Source organism: Labeo rohita, chromosome 7 (assembly GCF_022985175.1).
Source record: "Labeo rohita strain BAU-BD-2019 chromosome 7, IGBB_LRoh.1.0, whole genome shotgun sequence".
In the NCBI taxonomy this organism is placed as follows: domain Eukaryota; kingdom Metazoa; phylum Chordata; class Actinopteri; order Cypriniformes; family Cyprinidae; genus Labeo; species Labeo rohita.
The window spans coordinates 52,968,417-52,989,729 of record NC_066875.1 but is presented as its reverse complement, the minus strand read 5'-3'; the positions used below and the strand labels follow the sequence as shown (position 1 = coordinate 52,989,729).

At 39.9% G+C, this 21,313-nt stretch overlaps 1 protein-coding gene across 4 annotated transcripts in view; it reads left to right on the top strand.

The window, feature by feature from the left end:
* Nucleotides 1-21,313, top strand: part of nrxn2b (neurexin 2b) — a 389,816-nt gene that overhangs the window by 338,977 nt on the left and 29,526 nt on the right. For all 4 annotated transcript variants that reach the window (XM_051115791.1, XM_051115790.1, XM_051115792.1 and 1 more), the window contains one exon: nucleotides 8,459-8,640. In XM_051115791.1, the coding sequence (XP_050971748.1) occupies nucleotides 8,459-8,640 (182 nt within the window). The remainder of the gene's footprint in view (nucleotides 1-8,458; nucleotides 8,641-21,313) is intronic.

The window sequence follows — 21,313 nt, the reverse complement described above, 5'->3', positions numbered from 1 at the left end:
TGTTTGGCGAGTTCTGGATCGTCGGCGCGGCTGATTCTGTTTGATCTGCGTCACGCGTGTTTGGGTTTGTGTGTTTGTTCAGTTGTGCGGCTGAATCCGCCTCCGTCTGTTCTGCTGCTCGTATGTTCGGCCTTTGAGCTCCACACACAAAATGGCTTCCCATGTTTCCTCTGTGACAAGATGTCTGGCCTGAGAGCAGATCTGCCCCGCTCTTTCTCTCTCTCACGCGCACCGGCTCTTCGACGGAGGCTGTCGTCGTATCTTTCGGGGGTTTCGCTCCTGACGCTGCTGTGTGTGTTTTTAGGGATGTAAAGTAGGTCACGATGGGAAGACGGCCTGATCTCTTCTCTCAGTCTCTGCACCGCCGGTCTCAAAGTCTGAGGTCTGGTTTGTTTTACAGCATGCGATCGAGCGCAGTGTGTTTGTGAGAGCGAATCCGCAGACTCTCATGCATGATCAGTCTTTTTTGCATGGAGGATCATGTAGGTTTACCAGATCATATAGTTCATAAGATGGCAGTAGCTTGTGATGATTGTCACGGTTATTTGGATGCTGTGTGCGTTTACAGCACAGTTCAGAAGTTTGGGCTCAGTGAGATTTATTAATGTTTCTGAAAGAAGGCTGCATTTATTTGAAAAAATACTGTGAAATATAATTATAACAGAAATATCTACGGTCTTCTATGTGAGTATCTGTTAAAATATAATTTATTGCTGTGATTGAAGCTGAATTTTCAGCATTGTTACTAGAGATCGACTTTTTTTTGGATCAGTTGCGTGTTTATGTGACTGATAACTGATATTTATTTGTTTCGTTTCTGATTTTGACACAGTGTTAACAACACAACTGAACTGAACAAGTGTTTTTGTTTATAACACTGCCAATACTGTAATTCCACTCTCTCCTTCCAAAAAAATAAAAGCACTTTTTATTTCTACATCAGTAAACAGAGTCTTCAAACAGAAAGAAACAGTGCACGTTATTATTAAGGTGTCTTTGTTAAGTAAACACTTTGATCCAGTTAAACAAACAGGAAACAAATAAAGAACATAAAACATTATCATCCACCTGAATGAAAAAAGCTTTGCTGCTTCAGAGTTCTAGCTGCACTAATATTAACAATGCACAAAATAGATTTACAAACTCAAACAGAGAACATAAATGCACCACAGGGCAGGGGAGTGCATGATTTTTTTTTTTTTTTTTTTTTTATAAGTGTAATAATTCTTTTTACACTGCAGTTTTAAAGTACAGTATGTGTAAAGTGGGCTAAACAGGCTAAATTTTCATCTGTCTACATTATGAAATGCATGCTGACAGGTCGCTGTTTTTATCTGTGTATTTACACAGATGCTGTATACTCAAATCACGATCTCTCGCGGAGATCATTTCCACAGAACTGTAATTACTTGGATGCTTATTAACCAAATAAAGGTCAAATAGAAAATGTTTCTGTAATTTAGGCCGTCTGGAGTGAGTGGATCTTGTTCAAAGCTGCTTACGGTGGCTGTACTGGAACAGGCCTGAGCTTCAGAAAGTTGAGGTTATTTTTCAGGATTCACAGATGAATAGAAAGTTCAAAAGAGCAGCATTTATTTGAAATAGAAATCTACTGTAACATCCTAAATACTGGCACTTATACTCAGATTAATGCGTCCTTGATGAATGAAAATATTAATTTCTGTGAAAAACGAATTGTTCTGACCGACCGTGTGGTGTTGATCTGTTTGTGACGGGTGTGAATGAAGCTGCCTGAGAATCACTGAGTCAGTAAATTAAAGCAGGACTCGTGCAGCGACGTGAATGACAGGAGCGTTTCATACGAACACACAAACGAAACCTGCCGCTCAGAGAACACGAGTGTTTTCAGCAGCACATCAGAACTTACACATCACACAATCTGCTAAATAATTTGAGTTCTTAGTGTTTTGTTGTTGTGATGGTTGGCGTGTGTTTGATGGAGTCAGGTGATCTGGGTGTTTGATTGACAGGCGTGTGAGTTTCTCTGACGCACGTGACGCGTTACATAACACACAGAGACGTGATTGGACGGCTCCTAATGATGGATGAGAGAGAAGACGCTCTGACTGTAAGAAAGAGAAGGAAATGCTCGTGACACAGAAAAGGAGCAGTGAACGAGTAATGCAGGATAAACCGCATCCATCACGTGATTCCTGATCGCTAACGGTGACGAGACTCGGCTCTGTTCTTCTGACAGCTCTGGATTGATCACGTCCACACAGACGATGACATTTAGGACGTGATCTTAACAGACATCCAGCTGAATCACTAATAATCATCTGAGCTGCAGCAGAAACCCCTGATGTGACGCGTTTCTGTCTCTGACACGCCGCTCCTGTCCGTCAGAAGTACAATCATGTTACTGCCCAGTTTATAAATGAAAACAAAAGAAATATTACTATAATTTATACAACATTTCATTGTAAAATAAAAGGAAAAATAATGTAAATTTTATTTTCCATTACAACTTTTAAATTATAATAGTAATATTTATGGCTGATATGAAACGATAGAAAAAAAACAGAATGACACTTTTCAGTTTGAGACTGAAATTGGCAGTAGGTGGCAGCAAACCGCTGTCTTGATGAGTTGTTGAGTCATTTATTCAATCGATTCATTCAAAATGGCTCATTCGAAGTAAGAAACTGTTTTTATGAATGGGTCAGTGAATCATTGATTCAGAAATGTGTTCAGAAAATGCAAATTTATAGGCACAGCATGCCTTTGCTTAGAGCTAGAGCAAAAAGACAATGTTGTCTCTATGATTTAAATCACTTAATAAGAACTTATTTTTGATTGAATTGTTGCCCTGACACTTAGTAAAGTCTGCCGCTGACCACACATATAAAGGCTGTAAATGCATGCGTGCGTCCTAGAAAGTCTGTGATTTGTTGCCAAAGTAACAATAACCTGATTTTGACAGATGATGAGATCAGTATTATGACGTTATACAGTAAGATACCTGAAGCAGCTGCATTTTGCTGTTTAAGTTCTGGTTTAATAGAAATGATATTAATGTGCATTGATGGGCACAAGACATGGTAATAAAAACAATCGGAGCTTCAGCCTCCTTAGCCCACCCCTGCTTCAACTTACATTGTTTAACATTTATATTTTACTATATATCTGTACAGCTTTAATTAATTTTTTATGCTGATTTCTTTTTATATCAAATAGCCAAAGTGACATTTAAAATTTTCTATCAAGTTTTTTTTTTTTATATTTACATTTTATTTCGGCTTTATTTCAAGTACAGAGAGTGTTTTTAAATAGTTGTAGCTTTAGTTGACATGAGCGTCATGACATGATATGACATGAGTCCTGCTGCTGGTGCTGAAGGTCCAGTTGTGATCATGAAGAACCGTGAGACTGGACTGACCCGCCGCTGGACGTCCACCGCATCGATCAAACCCCCAAAAAGAACAGCGCCACATCTCCATCGATCCCATCGGTGCGGATGAAAAGCCTGCTCTCACTCAGGTCCTACTGGTTGATTACGGCGTGTGTTTTGATGTGAGCGGCCGGCGCTCCTCACACATCAGACAGAACGAGGACCGATCGATCGCTGGGCTTCAGGAAAGGTCACGGTCCTGCGCGTTCACCTCCGTCGCGGTGAGAAAACGGCCGCGTCCACACGCGTGTGATCCGTGTGTGTGACGCGTGAAGAGCGCTTCATTGATCAGGATCTCAGCTCAGATCCTCTCATTTGTTCAGCTGAGCTGCTGCTGCTTGTTGATGATCACATGAAGACCTGGTATTTGAAGTGACATTTAAAGGGACGGTTCAGCCACAAACCATCATTCTGACATCTTTTACTCTCCCTCATGTATTTGAGACCTCTGTGACTCTTATTTTTGTGAAACAGAGATATTTCGGAGATATTTTGAGAAATGTTGCAGTGATTTTTGTTTATACAGTATAATGAAAATCATGAGTGTGTGTGTGTGTGAACTCGTTCTTTCAGTTCTTTTCTTAGTATCCAGACTGTGTGTGTGTGTGTGTTGTTTTTATTTAGACCTGAAGTAACAGCAATTAATAGTGTTAGAATCAAACACACGTTCATCTGACGCCCGTCTCTAGTGTCTCTGACTCATCCACTGATTAAACACACACACACAAATCAATACACTCTTCATTATCAGCCGCAGTCATTATAATTCATCACTGGACGCGCAACAAATCAAAGCACGTCACGACACATTCTGATGGAGCTGTGCGGTTGCTAGGGTGCTGTGTGCGGTCGCTAGGGTCTGTAGACTAATTCAGACGGGTTAAGCTGGATACACACCACAAGATAATTGGGCTGATTTTGGGCCGATTTCTCCCCTTCCGACAATCCTGGGTAATGTCCAATTATCTTGGTGGTTCTAAAGATTATCTGATCAGATTTTCCTGCCGTGTGAGGTGTGATAAGAGTGGCTGAATCTGTTTGGAAGAACGTCGGAGGCGCCCCGATCGCCAGTCGTAAATATTCAACATGTTGAATATTGACAATCAGAAATCCTGATGTGTGGGGGGGACCCCGATCACGTGAAACAGACAATATCCAATCAGAAAGCGAGCGGACAGAAGACAAAAGCATAACAAACGCAGTCGTGTTGCAGCAGAGATGGAGGATCCTTGACTTCACCCAAACCCTTTTCTTTTTTTTTCCTGTTTTTTTTCAATCAGAATCATTCCAGACACTATTATCTTAATTTATTCCCACCTATCGTCCACTATGCTTATTCTCAAGTGTTTTTTTTTTTTTTTTTTAAAACAAGATGAAATTACGTGTCAACATTTGAAGTGGATCAAAAAAAAGTTAATCAAAGTTGTCCTGAGACAAGAATGGATATTCTTTTTGGTTTAAGGACAAATTTAATTAAAGGTTTTGATCCATTTGACTACATCTGAAGTGGATCAAAACCTTTCATTTAATTTGTACATGACAAACTGTCACTGTATATGACAAACATTATAAATAATATAAACAATAAACCTTACACATGATATAAACAAGTGTACACTAGAGGGGAGGAATATAAATACGTTTTTATATAAAAATGTTAAAGCGTTTATAAACTTTATCCTTGTAATTGCTTTTTGTTTCATAGAAAATTGTATGGTATATACAGTAGTCAACATTTGAAGTGGATCAAAAGCTTTCATCAAAGTCGTTCTAAAACCAAAACAATACCCGTTCTTGTCTTACGACAACTTTGATGATTTTTTTTTGATCCACTTCAAATGTTGACTACTGTATATGCTGTATATAATGCTCCTTTTCTTCCTACAAGAAAAAAAAGAACTTACATTTGTGAATATGAAATTTTGCATGAAAAAGATTTGTGATGTAGAAGTGACTGTCCTTTTTTGTTATTCTGCAGAGAATAAATACTACAATACATATTTCCATAACAAAACGATTGATTAAAAAAAAATGATTATTAATATTTTGTATAATAAAATCACAGACATTTTGCCAAAATCGTTTCACAAAAGGGCAATGCCAAAATAAATGTACCACTGTTTTAGGGAAACTGACATAAAAGGAGCAACTAAAATCAATATCAGATTTAAATTTTTACCAAATATTATTTTGCTGGGTAAATCCTGTGCTTAATTTTGAATGATACGTCCTTAATTTGTAATTACTGTAAATATCGATTAGGTTTTAACAAACTTTTTTTCCAAACAATACTTTCTGTCAGTTGACTTCAATAATAATAATAGAATAAACATAAGCCAAAGACAAACTGAAATGAAGCTCTTATAGAACTGTTGTGTGATGTTTGTTCTCAAGTCTCCAGAGATTTTGCGAGACTTCTCGTGTTCACAGTCGGGACTCTGTTTGATAATCTGTTGGTGTGTGTGTGTGTGTGTGTGCTGTGTTTGTCAAATCGTTTGTCACACACTACAGGAGCAAAACAGTCAAATCTAGGATTTTTTGTCCTCATGTTTGTGGTCTGTCACATTTTGAAGATTTTATAAGATTTTTTAAATCGTTTAGTGTGAAGCCAGCATTAGTCAGTGTGCTGATCTGAAGAGCGTCAGTAGGTGATGCGTGAGCTCCCAGCATGCACTGCAGCATGAATACATTATTTGTTCTGGTGTAGTGATGATTATTCGTGTTCTGATGTACTGGATTGATCGGTCTGGTCAGCTGATCTCTGCACTGCTGAGGTTTGTGAGGATCTGTGATTCTGGATCTGAGCTTCAGCTGCTGCTCTACAGGATTGTGTGTTTGCATCGAACGAGTCGAGCTACGGAACACAACCTGAGCTCAAATGATCAGTAATGAACTCCTGTAAAGCTATGTTGTTCATGCACTCACAGTGTCTCACTGACAGCATGACACACACACACACACACACACATTCATTCACACAGACGCATGTTTGTCTGTCAGTCAGTGATCAGCTCTCCAGTGAGGTGTGTGTGTGTGTGTGTGTGTGTGTGTGTGTGATGGAGTAAGGAAAATGCATTGAGCACAATGAAGCTGCGGTTGATGTGCATCCCTGCGGCTCACTCTCATTTCAGTCACGCTTCATATTCATGAGGAGCAGGAGTGAGATTGGAGGGATAGAGAGAGAGAGAGAGAGAGAGAGAAAGACTCTCAACATGTCTTCCCTCGTTCCCGGCAGCCATTTTACACTCTCTCTTTGTTTTCGCATTTCGAAAACGGGTTTGTGTGACGTCGCTTCGTAAACAGCGACGTGATGAAAGGAAACCGCGTCTCGTTCTCGTCCTGCTGTTGTTTTTCCCTCTAAAACAATTCAGTCCTGCCTTCCTCCTCCTCGCTCTGCTTCCCATGAGGCTCTTGTGTCTCTCTGATGTTTTTTTCCTCTGATAATTAGTCGGTTGCCAGATACTACAACCTTCAGCACGAGTCTGCGGCGGCTTTAGCCCGAGGGGAGCGAGAGGAGCGATTGAGTCTGGGCTCTGAATCAGTTCTAAATGGCTGCCGGTTTCTGAACGGCTGGGCCGTGACGGCGTTTCTCGGCCAGGCTGTAATTGCGGAGGTGTGGCTGACGTTCTGTTGCTCACGAGTCACACGGGACGCTTTTTACACATTAGATTTCTGCCTTTTAATTTGCTCTTTTCATTCTTCCAGGTTGAATTATTAGAGCTTAAACCCGCTGACGTTCTTCTCATCTTGACACGCTCTGATTTTGAGAAGGAATTGGTCAGAGGTGTTGACGGTTACTGGTCAGAACAAGCACTAATCGCTTTCCTGCAGCTCAAACGCTACAGAACCGAGAAACCAAGGTCGTGGGTTTGATTTCCAGGGAATGCATGAATTAATAAAATACATGTACGCCTTAAATGCAATTCAAAGCGCTTTGATTAATGAAAGTCGAACAAATGCGTTTATGTAACTGCAGAAACAGTTCATCCGTGATCATTTTTACAAATTTTGAAATATTTCTGCTCACAAGGTTGCATTTCTGAAATGTTTTTAGAATTTAAAATATCTGTTTTCTATGTGAATATCTGTTAAACTGTAATTTATATCTGAATTATTATATAATTATATCTTCTGAATTTTCAGCATCATTACTCCAGTCTTCAGTGTCACATGATCCTTCAGAAATCATTCTAATATGCTGATTTGCTGCTCAACAAACATTTCTGATTATTATCAATGTTGAAAACAGTTGTGCTGCACAATATTTTGGTGGAAACAGTCATACATTTTTTTCAGGATCCATAGATGAATAGAACATTTGAAAGAGCAGCATTTATTTGAAATGGAAATCTACTGTAACATTATAAATAGTCTTTACTGTCACTTTTAAATTATTCAGTGTATCCTTTATTAATAAAAGTAATACTTGTTTTGTTTCGTTATTTGCATAAACTCTTTCTTCTAAATAATTAGTGTAATTATATGTTTGTCAACAGCATGTTTAAAATAAAATCATTTAATTATCACCGTAGAGAACCTTTTTTGTTTCATCTTTACTGAGAAATGAAAAGCCTTCAGCTCAGTCCAGCATGTGTTTGTTTGTTTGTTTATTTGTGCACAGGATGTTTGTGCAGAGATGTATTTTCAGTGCTGCGTTGGCTGCGTGATCGGCTTGTGTCGTATGAAGTCAGGCTTCAGCTCTGATGAAGGTCCATTAGGCCTCTGTTCTCAGGTGCTGATTGGCACTCGATCTCAGACCTGCAGAGCCAAACGTTTGGAAAGTCTCTTGAACACAATCAGTCATGAGCGTCAACAGCGTGGCACCGTTCGCACACGCGCGATTGAAGCAGATGGAAGCGCGCGTGAGCTCGGCGGCGCCTCGTTACAGCGGAGAGCGTGACGCCTGAGCAGAGATGCAGTGACCTTCAGCTGACAGACAGTCACACGCGCCGGTCTTTGGCTGCTAGAGTGATGATCTCTGAAACCTTCTGTTGGTGTTTTTATCTGCTCACCGATTGTGTGTTTGTCTCTGTCTGTCTGTTTCAGCTGGGACTACCTACATCTTCGGCCGTGGAGGAGCCCTCATCACGTACACGTGGCCCCCGAACGACCGGCCGAGCACGCGGGCGGACCGGCTGGCCGTGGGCTTCAGCACTCAGCTGAAGGAGGCCGTTCTCGTGCGTGTGGAGAGCGCCAAGGGTCTCGGAGACTACCTGGAGCTTCACATAGTAAGAGCCGTGCCTGGGGACCAGGGGGGAGGGGCTGAGAGAGGGGGTGTGGCACTTCACAGGGCCTAAAGGGATGGGCTGGGGTGTGAGGGCGGGGCTTAAGGCATCTGTATACCTGAGGGCGGGGCTTATAGTGACTGCGTATGTATGAGGGTGGGGCTTACAGTGACTGCTGTATGTTTGAGGACGGGCCTTACAGTAACTTTCTATCTGAGGGTGGGGCTTACAGTGACTTGTATCAGAGAGCGGGGCTTACAGTGACTGTTGTGTGTTTGAGGGCGGGGCCTACAGTAACTTGTTTATGTTAGAGGGTGGGGCTTACAGTGAATGGTGTATATTTGAGGGCGTGGCTTACAGTTGCAGCATCAGGTCATGTTGGTACACTCCAAAAAAAATGCTTTGGGTCAAATGTTGACTAACCCAACAGTTATGTTTCATTTTTACAGTTGAAATCAAAATTATTCAACCCCTCAGAGACGATAGTACTTTACAAATACAAGCTTTTGTGAAGATCCAGGACTTTATAAAAATTGCATCTCTAACAGATTACTGGTATATTAAAAGTGATAATGTCAATATAAAATGTAATGTCTTTGAGTTTTTGATTTTTTTAATAACACAGGTATGTCATAATTATTCAACCCCTGTTCAACATTGCTGTTTTTTAGTCAGTTATTTATATGGTGGGGAACAAAATTAAAACACAATTAAGCCTTTAGAAACTCTATTAAAAAAACAGAATAAGCTTGAGCTGTTACACATACATACAGTTAGTCCAGTTAGCTGAAGTTGAGTAGCAAAATGGTAAAATCAACAGAGCTCTCACAAAAGCTATAGAGAAGAAATAGTTTTATTATATTATAAAGTCTAAGACTGTATGAAGATTTCCAAGACGTTTAAAAGTTGCTTTAGTTTAAAGTGTGTTGTACCAGAAAACCTGGTGGTGTTGAACAAAAAAGCACAATGTCATAAAATGTTTGATCAGAGTAACTGAGAAAAACCTGCAGTGTACAGCCAAATACTTGCAAGATGACTCAACAAAAGGAGGAAAAACATTTCAATGCAGAGTATAAGATGAACACAAGACAAGACTTTCTTGCAGGACAGCCATCCCAAAGTATACATCCAAATCTACGTACGCTTGGTTCAGGGATCAGTCATAGAATGTTCTTGAGTGGCCTGTTCAGTCTCCAGATTTAATTCTCGTTGAAAATATTTGGTTGAATTTGAAAAAAGCAGTGGCAATGTGAAAACCAAAGATTATCAGTGATCTGAAAGCTTTTTCAGGCGAGGAATGGACCAAGATTGCAGTGGAAAGGTGACAGAAGCTTCTAAGCACTTCCAAACAGCGTTTATTGGTGGTTTTAAGGAATAAAAGATTCTGCACCAGATTTTACTTTTGGGGGTTGAATAATTTTGAACATGAATGTTTAGAGCCAATTTAATTTTCTTTCATTAGTCATCAGCTTACGTTCTCAAAATTACTCAAATGTGTATGAATAAACTTTCTCTACTAGTGTACTGATGGCTTTGTTGAATTGTTTTCACAAAATTTTGTTCTCTGCAGCAAAATGTATTGCAGGTCAAGGGGGTTGAATAATTTCGATTGCAACTGTAAATTAAATTTTGAACCCAAAAGTTAGGTTTGTCCATATTTGACCCAAGAGTGTAGGTTGAGGTCTTTTGAGTTTTGAGTCTGTGAGAGGAGTTTTCTGAGCTCTACGTATGTCTCGTTTCATTCTGATGTCTTATCGGTGGATTGGACAGCGTGTGGGAGGATTTTTAACCTGAATAAGTAGAAACACCTGCTCTTTTCAGTCAGTGCTGATATAACGCTGGAGCGGAGAGGGGAAGCTGCAGGGGATCGTGGGAAACGGCATGTGTGCTCATAGATATACGTACTCCATCTGTAAATGAGTGGGGCTTCTGGGTAAACATGCAGCTTTTATTTACTGCGAAATACTTCGTTAACTCAAACCTCTCCGGTGTATCAGTAGTTTTGTTTAAAAAAGAGTGAGTAAAAATTAATTTCAGATACACACCATGGACTAAAATGAATGCAACACAATAGCAGCTGCAATGGCAGATGGCACATGAGGGTGTGTGTGTGCTCTCGAAGACCGTATTGTGTAAATCTGGTATAATTGGCCAAAACATTGGAATGACAGGAAGAGGAATCTGTCTGTCTGTCAGTTGGATCTGTGTGTCCGTGTCTCTTCATTAGTGCATAGATGGCTTCATTAGACGGACTGTTTCTCATCTGGATTTCTCTGGAGCTTCAGTTTGTTCCTCCAATATTCACCCCAAATCACCAGCCCATCTCTCTGTCTGTCTCTCGCTCTGAGATCAATTACTAACGGGTTTTCTCGGTCTCGGCAGTAATTGTCTCTCGGAGTGTGTGATGAAGGACAGATGGAGGCTCTCAGGCTGTTGTTGGCGTTGACCCTCACTCTCCGTTAACCATCGCTGCTTTCTCACCACATACTCCTGTGTTTGTGTGCGATAAAGACCTTGGGTTGTGAGGCGTGCGTGTGTGTGTTTTCCTCCTCTGATAAAGCCTCTCTCTGTATCGAGGTGTGTGTGTTTCGGCAGTAGGGTGTTTGTGAAGGTGTGCGGTGATTAATCTGTGTGTTGGTGTCTGGAGGGGACGGCAATTAATTTTACCCTGCGTGGGAGGAAACTCTTTCAGCCCTCAAGACACACACACACACACACACACACAGAGACAGAGTTCTGTGTTCTACAGTTTGAGTTTCAGAAACGAGGGCATCATTATTAAGAATAAAAGTGAAGCAGGTCAGATTCTCAGAGTTTTATACTCTGTTAGTTACAACAAGCCTTGATTGAATAAACTGAACTCAGAGTCACACCATTGATGGATATTCATTCATATTTTGAACATGAACTTGTTTTATTTTGTTGAATTTCTCTTGAAGAATGTTTTATCTGTTGTCATTGTGAATCTCCAGTCAATGATTTAAAGTGCTCCTATTATGCCATTTTAAAGTTGCTAATACTTTTATGAGACTCCTAAAACAGGTTTGCATGTATGCAAGGTCAAAAAACACTTTAGTTTTCTCCAAAAATAGATTTAATTTGACCCTATTTCTAAAGCAGTTCGAAGAATCAGTCTCTCGACACCCCTCCTTTCTGTGAGCTGTGATTGGTCAGTTGGCGCAGTGCTTTATGATTGGTCTACGGCGTACAGCGCTTGTCGAAAACGAAACGCCCATTGCCATAACTGAATGACAGACTCCCTGGAGACTTGTCAGTACATAAAAGATGGCATCGATTTTACCTTACCAATTCCAGCCAGAGTCTGACGATGAAGCAGCTGAAGTGGCTGATCGACAAGTTAGCACAGAAGTGAATATAAAACAAATTTACTCTCACAGCGTAAGATACAGCGTCGTCTTAACATGACGTAAACCACATGGAAATGTTACTGTGTTTGTGCGCGTGCAAGTTGTTTGCAATGTAGAACGTGGGTGGACATTATGCAAATGTGTTACTTCGTGACGTGTGGCCGTAACAGAATAAGATTCAAATTCCTGACGACTCGTTCAGGCGATTGTGAGCCGACACTTTTTTGTGATAGACAATAACTTTATGTATCGTGCACGGATGGCTTCACAACTTTGCAGATCGTTTATGTTCACATACAGCTACATGACACACTGCATGAAAGATCATATTTGAAAAGGCATAATAGGAGCACTTTAAGAATATTTGTGCTGGAAAACAGAAATCCTGAGGAAGAGCAGCAGTTCTTGCTGTGTGTCTGTCTGTAGTTTGTGATATCTGTTGTTTATATTACGCCGTGTTCGTGATCGTCATCGATATGGGTCGGTTTGGGTTTCTAGGAGCCGTCCGGAGCGCTGACACTCACTCAGGGCTGATGAACGGCCCGCGCCGCTGCTCCTGGGTGGGCCGTTCGCTGCAGATACGCTCCATTAATCTCAGACTGACGCTTCTGTGCTGTAGGTCACTTACTAGTGAGCATCCGGGCATCTCTGCAATCTTTCTCAAGTCAATTAGGACGGAGCCGTACTGCGTTTCTGTCTGAATGCAAGATGATCCTCTCGCTGACAGTCGGTTCTGAAGCAAAAATCACATTCATTTTCTCCATAGGGAAACTGATTTTTAATCATAGCTTATAAACCTTTAAAGAAAGTACACATTGTTAATCAATGCTGTGTGCTTTTGATAGTAATAAACCTGCATTGTTTTATTGTCTTTTTAATTTATCTCTTTACTCTGATTGTAATTCTGACTCCTAGTCTGATTTCAGTCATCTGTGTAATCAGACTACTTTAAATAATGACGTGACACCAAATGCAGCATTTCATGACAAAATGCACCCAAACATGACAGTTCTGTCATTATTTTGCTCACTAAAGCCATCTGACCTTCCTTCTTTATTGAGCACAAATGGAGACGTTTTAAGGAAGGGCCATTAATTCCTCACCATTAATGGAATTTTCCCGCTTTCCGTGTTTTCTCTGTTATACAGTAGGAGGCGCTCTTACGCATCTTCTGAGAGACTACAGAATGTCTGAATCAAAACATGGTGAAGAAGAGCAGAAACAAGTGATCGTGTATGTAAGAAGATGCATATATAAAATCACACGATCAACAAACATTAAACAGCATATAAATCAAAACTGAGGAAGTGATTTGGGACTGTGAAGCTTAGGATGTGTTGATGGAAGTGATCTACTCCATCTATTTTGATCATCTTTCTGAATCTGATTCAGGCATCAGGGTTGCCAGATTTTTACAACAAAACCCGCACAATTGCTACTTAAAACTAGCCCAATCGCATTCCTGGGGTAAAACCCATGTTTTCGGCGGGGTTCCCTGGTAAAATTCACATTCCATAAGCTAAATATCATGTTATTCGGGTCTCTTCAACCCACGGACATGAAAAGCAACCTGTGGCAACAGTGTTAAAGAAGCCCAATTTCGCAGGAAAACTACAGACTTGGCAACACTGTCAGGTGTCTTTTACAAAAATGTGTGGAGGAGAGAAAAGCACAGGCTCTGTTCTTTGTTTTGGCATGTTGCATGTTCAGATACCCATGAAACAGAATATTCTGCATGACATTAAACTTTTGTGAAAATGATCAAAAATGCTGGTGGTATCTGGCAACTTCTTTAAAAACTTCTTTGCTGGTGGGGAAAGAGTTCATTTGCAGTGAACGGTGACCACTTTCATGCTTTGAAAAATGATGCAAAAGTATAATATAATCCCCTGCGACTCATGCCATATACTCCAGGTGTTCTGAAATCAAACAATGGGTTTTGATTTAATAAAATCGTTATTTGGCAAAAGTTTTGACTTTGGCTGCTGCTCTCCTTCAGTCTCCTTCAGAACACTTGAAATTGTGTGTGGTTTCATAGTAGTTTTGCATCTCTTTTTAAAATGGAGAAAAAAGGTCATATTGTTTTCAAAGAACAGCAGACTGGAGTGAGTGAATGATGACCGCCTCACCATCATCACTCATGTCTGTCTGATAGAGATGTGTTCATCTTGTTCTTCACCTGTCTGTCTGTCTCTCCTCACATGTGAGAAATGAAGGTTTCAGCTGAATGATCTGTGACACACACACACACACACCGACGGCCACCGCAGCTCTCAGTCTTTCATGGGTTATCAAGCTGCTCAGTAACACGCAAATATTATTCTTGGTGGAAGCGATTGCTCTCCGATCAGGCTGACAGATTGGATTGAGGACCGAGACGCGTCTGATTGCAGCAGAGCAGATAAAGGCGCTGATGACCCTCAGACACGAGAAAGAGACGAGAACTTCCCTTCAGCAGGAGTGCACACATTCACACGCAGTGACAGCGATTACCCAGAACCCCCTGCGGCTCCTCTCAGACGCCCAGCGATCGTCCGTGTGGCCCGTGAAGATCTTCCAGAGATGATTCTCCATTTTAAGTCAACATGAAATCAGAACGAGACTCTTTACCTTCATTCGTGTTCGCGGTGTGATTGTGAATGATTCATCAGTTCGCATCCAAACGGCTCCTCGTGGATTCAGTTGAAAGCACATGAACTCTGGACTGTGCAGAATTCAGAACTGAGTCGACTCCCTGTAGTTTGTGAATGTGAGATGTTCACATCACATTAAGTTTTAAATCTTTCGATCTTGTAGGTTCTCGTTCATTGTCAGTGAAAGGGTTCCTTTGATTCACTGAAAACTCAAAAGAGTCGTTTGTTAGTGAGTCAGCATCACATGAGCGTCTCCCGAGTCTCAAGTCGTCCCTGCGTCCGGACACACAGAACAAGCGTGCTGATTCTCCACTAACGAGCTTCATCTGATGTTGTGTTGATGGAGGGAGCTGAAGTGTGAGAAAGCGGTTTGTGTGTGTGTGAGTGTGTGTCTGTTCAGGATTCAGGCGAGAACCTGCGGGACGGCGGGAGCGATTGTGAGCGCCGGCTCTGGGACGTCTCCGATTTTAATGATGTTTACGATGCCGCGGTCGCCCTGTTTTTCAAGACGCTCCCTTGTGCTTTGGTCCTCGGTGGCTATTGTTTGCAGGAGCGTTAAGACAATAATTAAAAGCGAATCAGCGTCTGAGAGAACACGAGGAGGAGGAAACTCGTGCCATCATTAAAGCTGCGTTCAAAGTCCTTCAGACGCTCAGCAAACAGCCGGAGGAGCGGCAGATGACCTTTGACCTCTGGTCACGGCACACCTGAAGACACGAGTGAAGGAGTTTCTTGTGTTCACGGGATATCTTCATCTTACAGTTTTTCAGTTCTTCCATATGTTGATGTGAACCAGATGGACGTCTGTGCTTTCTGAATATTTTTATATGTGTTCTTGCTTTCAAGTTATGCATTAAAATTGTGTAACCGTATTTTTATTATTACTGAAGTGACTATGTTAATGTGTTATATACAGCATTATTTATAGTTACATGTGTGAACCTGGGCCACAAAACCAGTCATAAGAGTTCATGTTTCCAAATTGAGATTTAATTCAGCATACATAATCTGAAAGCTGAATAATATGTTTTATAAGTTTTTCGTTGATATATGGTTTGTTAGGATAGGACAATATTTGGCTGAGATACAACTATTTTAAAATCTGGAATCTGAGGGTAATCACTTGAGAAAATCAAGTTGTCCAAATGAAGTTCTTAGCAATGCATATTACTAATCAAATCCTAAGTTTTGATATATTTACGGTAGGAATTTACAAAACGTGTTCATGGAACATGATCTTTACTTAATATCCTAATGATTTTTTGACATTAAAAAAAAAAAGATTTTTTTAACCTATACATTGTATTTTTGGCTATTGCTACAGATATACGCGTGATACTTATGACTGGTTTTGTGCTCCAGTGTCACAAATATAAAATTATATTCGAAGTCAACTCTGATTTATGTGTCAGTGATAAACTATTACTATTCAATGTTTATGTATTTAGTATATACAACATAATATATAGAATATATAAAATTATCATTGATAATTGAAATCTAAAAATGTAATTGAACTCACTATATATAAAATAAGAATATATATATATATATATATATATATTATATTGAAGTCACAAGTGACTATATGTATGTATATATATACAACATTAAATTGAACACTTCAGTTTATATATAATTACGTATCGTTATTAAAATGACTTCAATATATGATATTTGATATTGAATGATTTCTAATAATATTTAAGTCAGAGGAAGATATTTTGAGATTAGTGTTAATAAACCAGCTTTACCAATGGGTAGTTTATTTGGGCAGGTTTTCTGCAGGTTTTGGGCAGAAAAGCTGGTCTGTATTGTTTCAATTATTTATTTAAATTATTTTAAACAGTTTTCTTGTAGATGATAATAGTTTTTTTTTTTAACAAATGTTACTAGATATTGTTTAAAATAAAAAATCAGGATGAGTCTCACTTGAGTCAGAGCAGCTAGTTAATGCAGGTTTAGTCCTGGTTAAGCGTCTGTAATCTGCTTCTGCTGTGGTCTGATGGGAAGGTCAATGTATCTTTGACAGACGTGTTGAGAGAGACATTATTCAGACTGAAAAACAGTACACGTCAACAAAAATCACATGTGGTTCCCCTCACCGTTGAGTTCGATGTGTGTTATACTCCTGGAAATGAAAGTGTGTTTGTTCAGTATTCGGAGATTCAGAGTTGGATTGATTGGCTCTAAATCTGAGCAGAGCCCAATTACTTACAGCAGTGAAACTGCACACGGCTGTCGGCCATCTTGGATCTCAGAGTGTCTCCCTCAGTGTCACACGACTGAACCAGTCACACACAGAAGAAGTCAGAGCCGCCGCTTTAATTGGCTGCTGTGAGCCAGAGTGGCTTTGAGTTTGGTTTTGAGTGTCGTATGAGAGCAGCACCGCTATGATCCCTTCATCACACACACACACACACACACACACACACACACACACGCTCGTCTGACTGTGTCTGCTGAGATTTAACAGAGCCGTGAGTGTTTGTCAGTCATGATGTGTGTGTGTGGAGGTTAATGATATCAGTGTGTTAGACATGTTTTTTCCCCAAGTCACGAATAGTAAGAAATGTGTGAAAGCCAAAACAAAGAACTACATATTGGACAGTATTGCTCAGATGTTACGGTTTATGAGTTCCCAGCGTGCACTGCAGCATGAATAAATGATGGGATTACTGTTACAGGATGATTGTTTTGCTGTTTGCTGACTTTATTTCAACAACTTCTGCTGTTTTGTCATTTTTTGTTTATTTGTTGTGTTGTGATGTTTTGTGTTTTATTTAATTTTTTAAAGTCTATGATCTACTTTTGAAAACTGTAACTCGGATATCTTTGCTGTATAATGCAGCTTCTCCACCTAAAACATTATAAAAATCCTATTGAGGTCAACCAGAAACTCTCATGAAGAACCAGATAGAGACTGAAAACAGATGAAGTAGAGAGATCTGATCTGATCTGATGTGAAGTGAAGTGAAGGAGACACAGCCTGTAATGTGAGGCGGCTCGTTTGTGTCTCATTATCTGCCGGTTCCAGCCGGTGAGCGGGTTCGTTTAATTACAGTCGTCGGGTTCATGTGTTCTGCTGAAGGGTGACGGTCACTGCTGGAAGCGGGCAGCGGCTCCGGACGCCCCGTGGGTCCTGCAGTCAGGTCACATGGGCTGCTCCTCTGCTATTGGCTGATGAGTGAGGCTGAGAGACACAGATCAGTTGAGAATGAACACACTACACACTACACACTACACACGCTGTTTCTCCCATGTAAAGATGCTGTGTGCTGTTCTGAATTCAGCCTGTTTCTGACAGCAGTGTGGAGTGATAGGAAGTGTTTTGCTTTTTCATTCAGTTTTGTGTGTAAATGTCTGAACGTTTGTTGGTCTCTCAGATGATTTGCACTGTGGGATACAGCATCTGCTGCCCTCTTTTCTGTTGTTTACTGAACATTTGGACAAAATTTGGATTTGGGTTTGTAAATGTGATGTGAATGTCTAATTAATCACATCATAAAAATGACAAATTAAAGTGAATACTTTAAAGTAAAATACTTACTAATAACTATCTATCTATCTATCTCTCTCTCTATCTCTCTCTGTGTCTGTCTCCAGCTCTTCTCCCTGTGGTGGCATTTGTTCAGATGAAACTCAGCAGTTAATTATAATCTAATTAAAGTCATCTATCATTAGCTTACAGCATTGAGAACATTAATTAAAAGATCAGACAGAAAAAACTCTTCAACACAATCAAATACAGATTGTTTCAGTGTTATTGTAGTCTCACTGACATACTACTAGTTTTTTGTTTTGTTTTGTTTTGTTTTTTAATATTTTGAATTAGTTTTTGCATTTTGAGTTTTTATTCATTTGTGTTATTTTTATTAATTTTATGTTTTGTCATTTTTGTTACAATAGTTTTTTTTTCTTCTTCTTCTTCTTTTTTCAGTTTCAGTTATTTTAGCACATCTAGGTAAACTGAATGAAAATTAGAAATGTTTCCTTGGCAACTACCTGAAATAAAATAAGCTTTGTATGTTTTATTTCCGTTTATTTCAGACATTTATTTTTTCAACTAACATTTTTTATTATGGTTTTATTTTTAGTCTTAGTAAACTATAATAGTCCTGATGCATGAAAGTCACATGCATGTGTGTTGAGCCGCAGCGTGAGATGAAATCTGTAGTCTTTGTGTTGGTCTGGAGTCATTATAACCAACTCATTTACATAGTGTCCCCACAAGGATAGTAAAATCTGAAATTTTTGACATTGTGGGGACCGGCCTGCAGTCCCCGCAATGTTAAAAAGTGATTAAAAATAGTAAATGATGTTTATCTGAAAGTGTAACGATGCAAACATGTTTTCTGTGAGGGCTAGGTTTAGGGTTAGGGTTGGGTTAGGGGATAGACAATATCGTTTGGTCAGTATAAAATCTATAGAAGTCTATGGAAAGTCTCCACAATTCACAAAAACAAACGTGTGTGTGTGTGTGTGAGAACAGACTGTGATTTATGCATGTTTACACAGATCAGCAGAGAGAGTGACAGAACAGAAGGACACATGAAGGACACACACATAAACACACTCACACACTTTCTCTCAGACACACACACATATAAATATCCTTGACTGATGATTGACATGAGTGGGTATGGCTTCATGAGGTCAGAGGTCAGGTGGGTTTCATCACTTCATCAGTATTCAGACTTAAAAGAGAAGTCCACTTCCAGAACAACAATTCACAAATAATTTACTCACTCCCTTGTCATCCAAGGTCTTTCTTTCTTCAATCGTAAAGAAATTATGGTTTTTGAGGAAAACAAAATTGCACCCCCGATTTTGAACTTCCAAAATGTAGTTTAAATGCGGCTTCAAAGGCTCTAAACGATCCCAGCCGAGGAAGAAGGGTCTTGTCTAGCAAAACGATCAGTCATTTTTTTTTTTCAGAAAATAAAAATGTGTATACTTTTTAAGCACAAAAGCTGGTGTAGCACAGGCTCTGGGATGCGCGTTCACGACACTACGTATTGAATCATGTTGAAAGGTCACGCGGAACTACAGACCCAGTGTTTACAAAACGAACGCACAAAGGCTAAGAAAGTGCAAGTAAGTCAAACGCTGTTTACAAACAAAAAGGTACAACGTGTCGGACGATACTGAAGTTATAGGAGAAAGTAAGATGGAGCTTTTTATCATACTCTACCTTTTTGAGCCGGAGTACACAGACCATGAACTTACACGTGATTTGTAGTAGTGATGGGAAGTTCAGATCATTTTACCAACTCAGACCTTTGAGTCTCGTTCAGCAAAATGAACAAATCTTTTTTCAAGTCATTTCGTTCTATTTAGCAAAATCAGCATCACGTGACGCCCCAAAAGATGAAAAACCCAAAGACTTGAAACAGGTGAACTAATTCCAGTACAGAACCTAATAGGATGTTGCGCATGCGCGTCTGAACGAATCACTCCCCGAGACGACCCGTTCTTTGCGAGTCACACTAAAGATTTGTTCAAAATGAACAAATCGTTCAAGAAAGACCCGTGGATGTGCATCCGAGAGCCTGTGCTATATGAGCTTTTGTGCTTAAAAAGTATACAAGTTTTTATTTTTCGAAAAAAATGACAGATGGTTTCGCTAGATAAGTCCATTACATGAAGAAAAATCCTGAAATGTTTTCCTCAAAAACATAATTTCTTTACGATTGAAGAAAGAAAGACCTTGGATGACAAGGGGGTGAGTAAATTATTTGTGAATTGTTGTTCTGGAAGTGGACTTCTCCTTTAAAGTGCGTTCACGTCATATTGTAATTACAGTAACTATGAGATACAAACTTGTATCAGTGAAAGTCCAAGAGTGTGAACAGCTCCAAGTAAAGCATCATGTGTTCTTTCGCCTGTTTGGTTCACCTGTTCACACATTCATAATGCACGTTTTGTCCAACTCAAAACACATGTATTCGATCATTTTTAAGGTTTTTGTTGACTTCAGAATGCATGTCAAGAACGTTTTTTGTGCAGCAAGTCTCACATCAAGGATGTGTGTTATGTTGTCAAATCACACAGTGTGCAATCAGACACACATATGATTACTTTGGCTTACCATACACAGTGGATCGGTGTGTTTTTAGTGTGTTATCTGACGTTCACACAGCGGATCGGTGTGTTTCGTGAGTGTGTGTTAGCTGACGTTCACACGGCGGATCAGACGCATTTATAAAACATCAGAGCAGCTGCTGCAGCATGTGTCGCATTTCAACCACCGGCTGAGAAACACACATCCATCTGAGATACACACATCCATCTGAGATACAGAGAGAGAGCGAACGGCGAACTATCACACTGCGGATGCTCACAGACAATGAGAGGCTTTGCCATTTTTTCCAAATATAATTAGTACTTTTGTTAATCATCTGAAGTGTGCTGTGACATATTTAATGCAATTAATGTCACACGTGTGTATTGGTGTTGAATGAGAGAGGAAATCGAGCGCACGTTCACCTGTAAAACACATCTCACGCAACCGCTAGTTTCAGTTTAGCTTAAAATACATTTCTTTAGGCTTCTTTTAGTTTGTATAATGAATGTAACTATAGTGACTATAGATTAATATTTTTCGGTCCTTTGTTTTGAATGTGGCTGAATATAAAGGATTTGTTGTTAAGTGAGAGGAACTGAAATATGTTT